The 15,793-nt window shown below is 21.3% G+C and overlaps 1 protein-coding gene across 1 annotated transcript; it reads left to right on the top strand.

Moving 5' to 3' along the window:
- Window positions 1–1,628: 1,628 nt before the first annotated feature.
- On the top strand, window positions 1,629–14,773 carry LOC128964598 (Kv channel-interacting protein 1-like). Its single transcript, XM_054311227.1, has 6 exons — window positions 1,629–1,994; window positions 9,609–9,733; window positions 12,644–12,787; window positions 12,916–13,128; window positions 13,612–13,674; window positions 14,608–14,773. The coding sequence occupies exons 1-6, from the start codon at window positions 1,799–1,801 to the stop codon at window positions 14,653–14,655; spliced, it is 789 nt and encodes a 262-aa protein (XP_054167202.1). The 5' UTR covers window positions 1,629–1,798; the 3' UTR covers window positions 14,656–14,773.
- The last annotated feature ends 1,020 nt before the right edge of the window (window positions 14,774–15,793 follow it).

Raw genomic sequence — 15,793 nt, 5'->3', positions numbered from 1 at the left:
TAATAATTAATAATAATAGAGCAAATTTGTTTCTATGATTTAATTAATTTATATATTATAAATTTATATGGTATGAAAATTATTTACCATTTTTCTAAAATGTTAATCACTTAATGGATAATTTATGTTTTTATATTATAGTATAATAAAATATAAAAAATTATTTATGTGTTTATAATAAATAAATTTATTTAAACTATATATGTAATTGACTAATGTCAAAATTTATGTTATTATTATGTTTTTTAATTTTAATCATTATAAAAGTTTAATTTGAATGTCATAATAATTTAATTATATATTTAATTTATATGTTATATTAAATTTAGATGAACAATGTATGTGTTTATTAAAGATATTACATTACGGTTTACTCTAATTTATATTTTGCATCTTATATAAACAGTATAATTGTAACAATAATTAAATTTTTATTAATTCCAGTTTAGTTGATTCAAATAGATTTTACTTTAAAAAACATTTAATTAATAAAAATAATTATTTTTTAATAAAGAAATTTTATTTTTAAGCGAAAATATGTGCAAATTGTTAGCCAATTTATAATTAGTTGTTGTTATAACAACAAATTTTATGTCAATTTTATTTGTTTTGATCGCATTTAAGTAATTTTTGCACTGAAAGCCTTCACCAAAAATTCTACAAAACTCTTATAATAATAACAATAAAGAATATTCTCTATCATTCAATACTGACACTCAAAATCTAAAGCGCTTCTCCAAACAATTTGTTGGGAAAACTGTAGTTATTAGAGCACTGTTAGCGCAGGTCTTAACCACTATAATTGTTAGGGTCTTCTGGGAGTCATGTCTGTAGTCATTGTTATGATCAACGGCATCGGTGATGGTATATGTGTGCAACAGGCGGACATAAATGTATGACAGTGTACTGTCATTTAGCACTGTTAGATGAATCAGTTTATAAGGCACTACCAGTGCTGTCATTTTATCCAACCAACTCTTCTGTCATTATCGCACATACTTGAGAAACATATTTCATAAGTGAAAGTTAAAATTATTACTAAAAAAATTGTCAAACATTTTATTTATTAGTGTTATAAACGCAGAAATCAATTTAATTAAAAAATACATAAAAATGTGTATTTCACATAATTTTTTATAACAACTTTAATAACAATTGACATATTTTCTTTCTCTCTCTTTCTCTCTAATGCTTCCAATTTGTTGCTTATAATTACAATTGTTTTTGATGACTATTTGTTGTCTAATTTTGTGACTTTTTATGATTAATATTTTTAAACTAATGTATTGCCATTTTAAGAGTAACAACATTTTTGTATTAATTTTTTTATCAACTATACTCCATAATTGTATTTAAAAATGTAAAGTGTTTTATAAAGCTACTGTGCTTTAATAAAACTTTGTAAGCATTTTTTAATATTATCAAATATTAAAATAATATTGGTTTACAATGTTATTCATAAATGTTCAAAACTTTAATACAAAATGATTGTTAATAAATAAAAATGTTACTGACATTTAATGTTTATTTAACTGATTAACAATTAAAACATTTTGTTGTGTTTGCCAAACCCTTGATAACAAATAAGTTATGTTGTGTTTAATGAACACATATTTGCTTATTAACTGATTAGACAAAAATGAATAATAAGAAATCAATACTAATAAGGGATGGCCTTTGACTCTAATCATAGACACGGACTGACAAAATAATGTCACGAGAAAAGAGACTAAACACAAGACCCTGTGTTTGTAAATTTGTTTTTAACAGTTAACCAACAAAACAGTTGATTGTCATAATGTATAGCGGAATGACATCAACACTGTCTTCGGGTCGCAAACTGCGGCACCGGTCAGACACTCAGTCCTGTCGACAATCTGCAGGACAACACAGCAAACTATTAACACAAAGTGTGATTAAAACTAGAGAAAAATCAGTGACACGTCGGGTAATGGCCTACTTGAAGGAGGCCTGGAATGGACCCATAGAGGAGGGTAAGAGTCCTTCACTTCCACTCATATGTTTCAACAATTTTTTAAATAATTAAATCATTTCTTTTCATAACAATATTTTTTGTATTGTATTTAAATACATGTAATTATTATCATATTATTTTTTAAAGATAATTATTAAACAACAATGTTAATATTTTTATTATTGTAAATTATGGTAAAAGTTGTTATCATGAGTAAGACAATAGCCATAATTATAAATTTACATAAATTGTATTATATTTAAAATAAAAATATTAATAATAATTTTTAGTAACTCTTATTTACTTATTTTAGTAAATACATACAAACATAATTTAGTTGATATTTGATTTATATAATTTTATTGTTATAGCATTTTCTCGAAATAATGATTTATTTAAGTAAAATTATTATAAAACATTTGTGTCTTTAATTGACTTTCTATTTCTAAATTTCTTTTATTTTTATAATAATTTCTATTTCGTGTATTGGATAATATAATAAAAGCACAAATGTATAGTTTTTATTTATGGTCAAATGGTAAGTCCCTTTACTAACAGGAAATATAATCAAAATCATAATCAATTTTCTATAAGAAATTAATATAATGCCATTAGTTTCAAGTTTCCCAAACATGAAATCGGTTGTGCAGTAAATCAATTTGATTAGATTATTGAATACATTATAATATAATACAGTATATAATATGTAACTTTATTATGAAACAGATTGTATTAATTTATGTTATTGATATATATAAACTATTATTAATGTTATATTTTTACTGTATTTTAAATGTATTAGTTATTACGATATTTGCATTATAATTATAGTCAGTATTAATGTAAATCTAAATGATTGCAGTGTTTCTCAAAGAAACAAAAATTAATAACTAATTGATTTAGTAAATAAATTAAAAGTAATAGAAAAAAATGTTGATAAATAGTTAATACTTTTATTGATAATTTTTATGCTACTATTACCAGTGTTGGCAGAGACTAAATGTTTGCATAATACAAAGCGTATTATACAGTATAATACATAACCAATTTGACTTACAAAAAAATTAGCGTCACCTAGTGCTAAAAGCATTGAGTAAAGCAAAGCAAATCATGTTTTATAATAAATATAGATTTAATATTATTTTTTTATTGAATTTCATTTTTTATATTAAATTATTTGATTATTATAACTTAGAAACGACGATAATAATGAATTTCTARCAATTATTTTTTACTAAATATTTTAAAGTGATTTTTTAAGTATATTCACTTTTTAAAGTGATATTAGTTTTAAAACTTGTATAATACATACAGTATTATATTTTACTGTATTATACAAAGTAAAAATTCAAAACTTTGTATTTTTCCAACCCTGACTATTACTATTATTATTGCTAATAATACTACTACTACTGTACTTTATATAGTGTACACTATATTATAAACTATAAAATTATATTACTGTATAACTTGATTTATAATTGTAAAAGAAACAAAACAAAATTATTTTTATTAATAAACAGTAAGTTTTTCTTAGATTTAGTTAACTGAGAAATTGAAAGAATTATTTCCAAAACTTTATTTTTATTATGACTGTAACATCCAATTGGGAAAAATCAACTAATTTATAGCATAAAACTTGTTTTTCAGTGACTAATACAAAAACATTGAATAATAATAATAATAATAATACAAAATAAAAGAATCAAAATATTTAATGAAAATATAAACTGAAAATTTCATTCACTGTTTATTCTTTTAAGTATTTTCTATACAATAATAATCTCTATTGTGTTGTTACAAAAAAAAACTTTTTTCTCTTATTTCATTTTTTCACAAAAAAACTTAAATCCATTTTTAAGGATTACTTCTACTGTTTGTTGTCCTAAAAGTTTGACGAATTAGATCTTTCTTATTAACGTTTAGACAATATTTAGTTTGTATAATATATAATATAAATAATATATTTCATTATGTACTCAAAAACACAATGTTTTATAGTCAAAATCTAAAGTATCTAAAAAATAATATATAGCATAAAGTAGATATCTAATTTCCACTAAAATAAAAGCCACATTTGATGCAAAAATGCATGATATGTATACAAAAAATAGATTAAGATATATCTCTTTGTATTTGTAGTTTATATCACAAACTATAACCAAACAAATATTAAAAATTTTAGTGATCTATAAAATTGGTGATACATTGAAATCTAATACAACATTTTATAACAAAATACAACGACAACTAATAAATATATGTATATATTTATAAAGTTTCGAAACAAATTGAATTTTTTATATTTTTCTGTTTTTATGGTTGACTTATTTTGATGTTTTCTTTTGCTTAAATATAAAATACAGCATTTATTTACTGTTATATATATATATATATATATTATATATATATAGTTTTGCCAATATATATACAGTATATATATATATATATATTTAACTTAACTTACAGTACAAAAACGTTATTAAAAGGAATATTAAAAATATATATTTTATTATTTATTGTTTTATAATTGTTTATAATTAATAGTTATTTATTTATTTTAACATTTATTTATAATAATAGTTTTTTAAATTAAAAAATTATCATCATTTAAAATTAAATAATATTCAATAATATAACATATGCAGCATTTTTTAAGTAAAATATATTTTTTATTTATTGGTGTCGTAAGCACTCAAATAATGCATAATTTATAAGACTTAATACAATACAATCCAAGTTTTGATAATCACACCCTTAATATTATTAATATTTTTGATGATTAAATATATTAAATTTATAGGCAATGATCATATAAAGTTTATAATTAAAGGTTATATAATATGTACATATAAATATTATTATATTTAATATTTATTACTATTATGATAAATATTATAATAATATGTATTATAGATTAACAATTCAGTCATTTATATATATAACTCGGTTTTCCTGAATTTCACTTTCTCTATATTATTAACCCTTTTTAGTCTTTTTGAATCTAATTAATAGATATAATTATTGCATAATATTAATGAAATTTAAACAAAGATGTGATGCTTTTGTTTACAAAATTTTGAGACTTTCTATGACTTCATACGGAAAATAACAAAAAATATCTTTTCTATTGAAATGTAAAAATATAAGATTTCTCTCTTGTTTTGTTGACCATATTATATCAGTTATATAACAAACATTATATTTATGAAAGTTTTTCAAACCCTTATTGTTTTATTTATGAAATAAACGACAAAATTCATGTTTATATTTGAAATTTTATAATTATATTTTTCTTGTTTTAAACTCAATGGTTATCATACAGTATTCAGTTTATATGTTGTACAGAATGTAAATTTATAGTCAGCTATCACTGCATATATTTATTTGTTGCAAAAATGTTAATTTAAAAGGATGTCAGTTATCATTTGCAATCATTACGACAATCCGTTTAACTTGTATTATAAGATTTGTTGTTTTAAAAATATAAATGAAAACTTAATTTTATAAAATTTTGCTGATTTCTAATGCCTTAAATATAAATAGTGATAATAGTAATAACGTATATTACAATAAATATTTTAGTTATTTAAAACAATAAAATAAATTTTTATAGCAAAAAATTCATTAAAAACAAACGTACTGCATAATAATATTAAATAATATATATTATTGTTTATATTTGCTAATTTAAATTAAGGTGATTTAAATTGTATTTGTTAATACATATTTACAGTATATTTCATCATACAGTATAGTATGTACAATATATATTAAAATTTCTTAAAATGAAAAATATATATTTTTTAAATTTGTTGTCATGGAATCAATTTTTATCTTTAATATTTTTATTTTGTATATTATTATTATTTGTGTAGAATTTTTTCAATGGCTTCTAGGCTTTCCGTTTTTTGAGAGTTTATAAACATATATTTATATCCAGTATTTCATTACAATACAGTATATATACAGTACTGTAATATATATTATGCTTATATTTTATTATTAGTGTTGACAAAAAAGATAAATTTCTAAAATAGCTGAAAAATTTCTAGAAAGTTTTAAAAGAAATTTCTGTTTATAGAATGCACAAATTGATTTTGTTTTTCGATATTCTTGTAACAATTCATAGTTATTACATAATACATAATAATTATAATTGTTATTAAATATTATTTTTAGAATTTTAGTTAACAAATAGAGTAAACATTAAACTTAAAATATAATTAAATAATGAATAAAATCTTATTATAATTATACTGTAATTGTTTTATATATAGGGATCTAATTTGTATAGTAAGTAGTTTATAGTAAAGGTATATAAGACTATACGACTTCAAAAGTGTATTGCGGCAAATGGCGACCGAATTAATTATTGATTTTTTAAAAATTAATTATATTATTATAATTATTATATTTTTTATTTTTAATAATAAATTATTAAATAAATTTAGTTATAAATAATTATATTTAATTGAAATCTCATTTTATCTGAAACTAAGTTTACAGTATGTTATATGTCTCACTTATATAGTATTAAAATAGCTTTAGATATGGGGATTCCATAGTACATTAATAAAACAAAATTTCTATAAAAATTTATTATTGAGCAATTTACTAGAAATTTTCTCATGGAAATTTATTAGAAATTTCTATTTGCCAATTTATACTTATTATACATTAAGTATAAATACTTATTCCATCAAAATATAAATATTTTTAGTATTGTTGTATCGATTCTATGTATTTGAAAATTTGTTGTAATTTATAAAAGTAATATTATTGACAAAATATATAATTAATATAATATAATATATTGATAATTAATATTATATTAATAGTCTATTATAGACATTTAATAAAATTTAGAGTTTTGTTTTCTACTTTAAAATAAAATTTTAAGTTAATAATTAAAATTTTCATCATATAATTTCATCATGAGTCATATAATCACTTATAATTTAATTTTCACGAATTCCTGAAAGGAATACGTATATGAATTCTATAAGTCGGTCTGTCGGTCTGTCTGTCCCATTCGAATCCAGGCTCAGCTACGCATTTTTTTGTTTTTTTTTATTTTTTTTATTTATTAAGTTTATTTTTAAGCAAAAAAACAAAATGGTGTCCAATAATTAATAATAAAAAAACTTTTTTGAATTTTTTTGAATTTTTTTTAAATTTTTTTAAAGTTTATTTTATCAAGAACATAGAGAAAATTGTGTTAAAATTTTTAAGTTTAGATTTTTGTAAATTACTAATTAAAATTAAAAAAGTAAGTAAATTTCATATATTTTAAATGTTTATTTTAAATAATAATGTTAAATAAATTAAAAAAAGTACTTGTTTAAAATGAACAATTTTATTAAATTAATTAGTATAGAATTATTTGAAAAATTAAAAATTGAGTTATAAAAAATAATATCTTGCTAGTACTTTCCATAAACTCTGACGTAATAGTAAGTGTAGTACGTTTATAGTAATTTTCCATGAACTTTGATGTCATAGTAATTGTCGTAATTTTCTTGTCACGAATTCCTGAAAGGAATCCGTATATGCATTCTATAAGTCGGTCTGTCGGTCTGTCTGTCCCACGAGGACATAGGTTGGAATCCAGGCTCAGCTACGATTTTTTTTGTTTTTTTTTATTTTTTTTATTTTTTAAGTTTATTTTTAAGCAAAAAAACAAAATGGTGTCCAATAATTAATAATAATAAAAAATTTAAAACTTTTGAATTTTTTTAAATTTTTTTTTAAATTTTTTTAAAGTTTATTTTATTAGGAACATAGAGAAAATTGTGTGAAAAAATTTTTTTTTTGATTTTTTCTTTTTTAAGTTAAGGAATTCGTATGGAAATGCTTTTGAAGCATTCTCAACTGGTTTATAATACTTTTTTATAATATATTTTACTAATAATATTATTAAAGTTACACTTATTAACAAATAATTACTATTTTTATAAAATTAATGTATGAACACAATGCAACAAAATATATTAAAACATTTTATATAAAATTCCATATGTTTTGTATTTTATAAAGTATGTTATATACAATTACATAATAAAATTTATATTTATATTACTAATATAATATTAAACTGATAACTGTGCACAAATTTTTATCATCAAATAACATATATATAGTATTATTTGAAAACTTTAAATAAAGTTTTTCAAAAATTGAATTGAATTGAATACACTATACTATATATAAGTCAAATATATTAAATCCATACAATTTATTATAACTTTATAACATTTTTTATATATAGCTTTTCAAAACTAGTATTAAATTCATACATTTTATCAAAAATTGTAATAAAATTTCAAAATGCGTTTTATTATGAAGTTGACAACAAATAATTGAGAAATTTCTAAATAAATTAATATAATAATCATTATATTATTATATTTTATAATACTGTCAAGTAATATATGTCGATTTGGTTTGGTTTCTCAAAATGATTGGTTCCGGTATCTAATGGAAATTAATTTGTATAAAACAATTTTTAATCTTTAATATTATTAAGTTAATATGATTAACATTTGGTTTGATTAACATATATTAATAATAATTTAAATGTAACTTTATGTACAATTTATGTTTTATTTGTGCCAAACATTTATAGAAATATTTTACTTTAGTTACTAATGTTTAGTAGATTTAATTATTAAAAATTAGTAACAAAAAACATAAAAATACGTCAAACAACTAGTGATAAATATATGGCATATATTATATGCCATTTAAATAAATAAAAACTGTTTTATTAGAATCTAATTATAATTATATTAAGCGCATTCTCATTATATACATCTTAGTATATATTTAATAGAGTTTACGATTTACATCATAAAAGTTACCATTTTATATGTACTCTATGTTATAATGGGAAAAAAATTGAGAGTTTGACAACTATTTAGGATTAAAACAACTTTATAACTGATGTAAACTTTGAAGAGAGAGAGAGAGAGAGAGAGAGAGAGAGAGAGAGAGAGAGAGAGAGAGAGAGAGAGAGAGACTGTGTGGTCTCAAAATAGTTACACCAAATTTAATAGTATTATTATAATTATTATAAAGCAATCTATTTGTTGTGACTTATATTAAAAACGGTTACTTTTTTTCTCTCTCTTTTCTCATCACAACTCGTTAGTAAGGAGTTCTCTCACAGGAAAAACAGTTACAATATTAACTAATTAAGTGATATAAACTAATCATTACATTAGTTACAACTATATTATATTAAATTTGTGTTTTGGGGTTTTCAAAATTGTGTAAAAATTTTTTATTGGACAACAAATCAAATGTGTTTTTTTTAATTTTGCTGACAATTGCCAAACAATGCAAAGCGTTCGCTGTAATGTCGGATCAAATATTAAGTCAAAAGAGAGAAAGAAAAACGATTCGTCTGATAACTCATTACTGAGTATTTAATTACAATTAATTGCTAATTATATATATATATATATATATATATATATATATATATATATATATATATATACTGTATATATTATTATTTAGATAATTATAAAAGTTGTTAATAATATAATTTTGTCATATTATTAAATTCATTTAGGCTGTAAATATTGAATATATATTAATTAATTTTTATATTTATATATTTAAACAGACAGTGATTTTGAGGACTTGGATGGCCAACACACCCATTTCCGACCCGAAGCAATAGACACATTATGTCAAATGACCAAGTTCAATAAACGAGAGCTTCAATTAATGTATAGAGGATTTAAACAGGTATGTTATGTTTATAAAGCTATTAGTAATTTAATGTTTGTATTGGCTATAATTTTATCATCACATTAATTATATCACTATTGGATATTATAAAATCCAATTGGCATTTATGTCTGGATGAAATATTGATGTTAACTATAATATGTTAAATGAGATAAACTACACAAAAATCATTATTCATTTAAGCTATTTATATACAATATTTTCATTAAAATGTTGTTTAAATAAAAAAGTTTTGGTCATAAATATTGTTTAGTTGGCCCACATATTGCAATCTACTTAACAACACTTTCGTAGCGATCTATCAATAAATTCAAATAATTAAAGCAATAAACAGTAGTGAAACTATCAACAAAATACATTATTTATCAAATTATAAATTATGATTAATATTATATTTATCTGAAAATATTTAATGAAACCTTTTAATGGATACTGTTTGTGATTAATGATGAATTGTTGCTAATTTTATAGAAAATTTATTAAGTAATGATAAATTTGTCAATATTTTTTAAAAGTATGATAATTTAAATAATGAACATTAGTTATTGAGTTAATATTTTGTAAGTATTAAGTATATTAATTATTTATAAGCTTATAATATTAAAATAAATTACTCACTATATAGTTAGTACTATATTTACAAGTTATTCAATTAATTTTGATTCAATATATTTTTTAATTTATAATCAAAAAATTTTTGAACTTTTATATCATCAATTTATTAGCATTTAATAAACACAAACTTCAATAAAGATTAAATAAATGCCAAATAATTATATTGCTAAGCATTTAGTTGATAGTATTTTTACTTTTCAATTACTTTATCGTTTAATATAATTTTATAAAAAGTCTTTAAAAATACTGTTTTTATATTTTTTAAAAGACAAATCCATTAAAACTAATCGAAAACTAAAATTTTATAATAATCACTATATTATGTCTCTATAGTACAGATATACCGATATATATATTTTTCTTAACATTTTCAATAACGTTAACAACAGATGCAATAGTAAAGCAATTTTTAAGGCATTGATTTTTCAGTGAATATTATTTATACTCTCGGGATATAATCTATGCTCTCAATTACCGGCACTCAAAAGCATATCAAATAATTGCAACTCATAAACATAATTGAGACGACACCGAGATTTTCTTATGAGTGAGTGAGTGAGTGAGTGAGTGAGTGAGTGAGTGAGTGAGTGAGTGAGTGAGTGAGTGAGTGAGTGAGTGAGTGAGTGAGTGAGTGAGTGAGTGAGTGAGTGAGTGAGTGAGTGACTAACTGACTGACTGACTGAGTGTTAGCGCATAAGGAAACTGATAAGAACCGGGAGTTTATTAAAATTTATCGCAAAAATACTATATATTATTATATCAATAGTAGCTGTTGTTGTTGTTGTCATTTTTTTAACTTTATATATATATAAAATGCATCCAACTTTGAATATCAAAATAAAGTTATACTAATAAAAAACTTGTGTTTAGTAATATAACTAATAATAATGTATGATATATACAGTACAGTATATAAATAATATATAATTAATACAAACAAAAACAGTGGTTTTAGGTTATATCGTCATTATTATTGTTATATCTTGTGGCAGATTATTATTTGTATAACAAAATTTTTATGATGTATAAAACTTTTAAGACTACTATTAACGCATAATTTTGTAATTTATATTCATAATAAATTTGTCTTCAATTAATATAAATATGTTTAATTAAAATGTGTTACAATAATATAAAAAACTATTTTATTTATTAATTTTATTTCTAGTTTTGAGTTCGATTTATATATAATTGTTGTTTTGTTTTATTATTTAGTATAAAGTTTTTTTTGAAAAATTAGAAAAGAAAAAATAATAATTTTAAAAAACTTTTATATACATGTCTCAAATTATATTTATTGCTTGCATTGAAATTAATTTATAAATAATTCAAATCTTGAAATTTTGTACTGTTTATGAATTCCGCTATATTTTTTTAATGGCAATAGTTTTTATTTGCATAATATTGTGTGTATATTATTCAATGCACATACATTTAGAGATTATTATAAGTATAATATTTTATTGGCGATGAGTTAGTTATGTTGAAAAATTGTCTTTACTTTTACACAAAACTATTACAGAATATAATAATATAAATAATCATATAATAAATGCTTAATGGTTTATCACATAAAATAATTTTTATGTTTTTTATTTTTTATTTAGAAATCTAGTCTTTTAATCAATAATAAAATAGTTATCAAATTACAGTATAGTACTATTACTTGATTTTTTAAAATTTATTCCCGAAAAATTAAAAAATAAATGTTGTTTTAAACATTAAATTAATTTTTGGTTAAAAATAATATTAACAAAAAATTATATATAAAAAGAATTTTTTAAAATTATAATAAAAAATTATGTATAATTCATTAAATCCTGTGTAAAATTGATGAATTTATTTGTTTTTCAAATATTTCCAATGATTTTCATATTCTTTATATTTCTATTGCAAACATAGTTATAACATATTAAGCTAAATATTAGTATTAAGCTAAACATAGTCTACACAATTGAATTTAAATTGATTTTTCAAGTTTGAAAATAAATTTAAGAAAATAATATATTCTGTACTCAAGTTAACTACAAATTTAGTGGAAATTTATATTCAATTCAGTCATTTGCAGTATTTTGTTAGTTTATATATATGTATAATACAGTTTTCAAAAAATTCAATAACAATTTCTAGTCAATAATATAAAAGATAAATTGTGTGTAAAAAAGTAATTAAAGAGTCAAACTCAATATCCGAGAAATTTATAGCCATTAATTATTTACACAAAAAAAAGAAATTTGCAATTATTATATATGAGACTTAATCAAAACACTGGATTATTGTTAACTAAAACAGGAGGCGCCCAGTGGTGTAGTCCGTGAGGAGACGTTTAAGTTAATATATGCACAATTCTTCCCGAAGGGTGCGGACACCACCCAATACGCTCATTACGTGTTCCAGACCTTCGATCCCGACCACACCGGAGCCATCACTTTCACCGTTAGTTTTGTCAATAATATTATCACATTTTTCTAAAATCATTAATCAATTTATAACAATATATTTTAATTAAACCGATTATTAATGATTTTAGAGTTAATAGTTTACCCGATCTCTTGTTTTGTTAGGATTTTGTGATAGGACTGTCAGTATTAGCGAGAGGTACCATAAAAGACAAACTTCGCTGGACTTTCAGTCTCTACGATATCAATAACGACGGAATGATCACTAAAGACGAATTGTCGCGAATTGTTTCATCCATTTATGATTTGATGGGAAAGTCAGTCGAGCCTATGATTGAAGAACAAACATCCAAAGATCACGTCGAAAGAGTATTTCAAGTATATATTGAAATGGCATTCCTTTTCTACTACCCGTCCCTTTCCCTCCCATTTCTATCTAATCTCTCATTCCTTTCCAATACGTATTCATTTTCTTTAGTCAAAAAAAACTTTTTTTATTACAACAAATCAACTTTCATTTTTGGTCAAAGATTTTCATTTTATGAATGACATGTTTTATACACATATGTTGTTATTGTTGTTGTTATTATCGATGATATATTTAATATATTAATTCGTGTATTTTTTTCGAGGAAATGACTTCTTTTGATGTCATGAATCTCAAGAATTTATAGCCATTTATAATATACAGTATATATTCAATAACAGATTTATTTATAATAACTTAAAATTAAAATACTAAAAAATTATTTATTGAAAGTTGATTTATTTTTATTTTTATAAAAAAGTGTATAATTATTTCCACATAATATTTGTTAACCACATACTATTAAATTAATGTTATTATTGTTTGTATTACAGAAATTAGATATCAATAATGATGGATTCGTAACAGTCGATCAATTTCTTGACTATTGTCTTAAAGTGAGTGCATTTTAATTTATTGTGATTGTCTTTTTTAAATTTATTTATAGTTAAACAAGTTTATATTTTCATAATATGATATAAAATGGCAACATTATTAAAAATATTGTTGAATTAATTTTTTATACAATGATATACACTATATAAATGTATATGATTAAGTATCAAAATAAATTTACTTTTTTTAGATTTTTATGTGTATCAAAATATATTTAATTTGTTTAGCCAGTGTCTGAAGTAGTTTTATTTTAATTTAAAAGTAAACTATTTGTGAACTTATATGACTGCAAATATAAATATTTGAAACAATTAGTTAAAAATCTTTCAGTTTATTACAAATAATTTTACTAACCCTTCCGTTTGTCTTTTTACCCGACTCGCCAACTCCTAGTCCACTCAATTTACTCCAATCACCCCAACCTAACCTAACCTTAATAAATAAATATATAATAACTATACATACTTTCCAACTAACTGTACAATATAACAATATTAATAGTTATAAAATTAGTGAATTTATTGACGCTTGAAAGTACAATAATCTATGAATAGAAAATATCAAAATTATATCAAATATTTTTTGTATTTAATTACAATTAAAGTATAAATAATAATTATTAAATTTGTCTTATTTATTGCATTAAAGTATTTTTATTAACACAGACAAAAAATCAATTACAGACATAAACAACATAAAATTATTATTGTATTATTAGCGAAAAATACATTTCATTTTACAATACTTGTAATTAAATTTATAATACGTTTATTTTCATGTAATATATACTTTAATATTTAATTAAAAACATATTTTCAAAAAATAAATTTATTTGAATTTCCAACTACTGATATTCAGAAATATAAAAAACAAACTAAAAACTAGTAATTATAGTAATTGTTATATTAATTATAGTCTATTATATCATTTGATAGGACGAGACGATAACGCGTTCACTGGAGGTATTCAATACAATGCTGTGATTAATTGGGAGTCAAAAAAACTATAGACTAAATAAATGGATCGCAAATAACTTACTGCCGGTTCTGTGATGCGATCACATCATTATCGTAGAGGAAAATTGCTTTATGTTTTAGAGATGCGATGATTTGTCCGATAATATTAATAAACTTATGAATATAAGTAATATATGGACTGTTTTTATGATCTAAATATTAATGGATTTGCTCACAGAATCGTATAGATATATCATATAATTTTTATTATAAAAATGATAAGAAATACTACTATTTTTTTCTTTTATGTATCGACACTAATATTGTTGTATAATTAAAACAATTTCCATGTGAATGATTTAGTTGAATCAACAAATTAATACACAAAACAATAGTGTTTAAAATAAAGTTTAATTTCTGTTATGATCTGATTATAATGACAATACATAACAATTAATGATTGTATTAATTGGAAAAAGTTATGCAAACTTTTGATGTATTAAAAACAAGTTTGATATTCAAGTTTTAAAAAGTAATTGTTTATCGAAACAACAATTTTGTCGCAATCTGACGATGAATTTGATGACATACGATACATAACCATTGGACCAAACAATTGAATAATACTCTACAATAAAATGCTATTTGATATAAATATAAAAATCATGAGATTTAATAAAATTAAACCATAAGACAATCTAATCCAATGGGTTATATGACTATCAATATAACTGAACCATTCAATGCGCTATTTAAAGATTTTATGATTGGATCCGACGATGCGACTGACTGTCCATTTCTCACATAATACATGCGGTCATTAGTTTCGGACCATCGATTCGGCAACCAATTGGCTATAGTTTTCAAGTGATCCAAAACAAACAATAAGACAACTAATTTTATTTTTTTTTTGCTAAATAAAATTTTTAAAAACTCAAATTTATAAACATTGAGAAAATTTGTTTTAAATATATACATTAATAAATTATAATTTATATCAATAATAAATCAATCAGTTAATCATATTACCAAATAACGTGTTCACTGAGACCAATACAGTATTGTATATAAATTGCAATTTATTTCAATATTGAATTAATTACAGTATTTCCAGCCTAGAATTGATCTATTTTATTGTGATTTCAAACTACTCTGGGATCGAACT

This window comes from Oppia nitens, unplaced genomic scaffold (assembly GCF_028296485.1).
Source record: "Oppia nitens isolate AA-2021 unplaced genomic scaffold, nextdenovo-longstitch-racon4-pilon3 scaffold9_pilon_pilon_pilon, whole genome shotgun sequence".
NCBI classification, from domain to species: domain Eukaryota; kingdom Metazoa; phylum Arthropoda; class Arachnida; order Sarcoptiformes; family Oppiidae; genus Oppia; species Oppia nitens.
The sequence above is the reverse complement of the archived record's forward strand: the minus strand, read 5'-3'. Positions and strand labels throughout refer to the sequence as shown.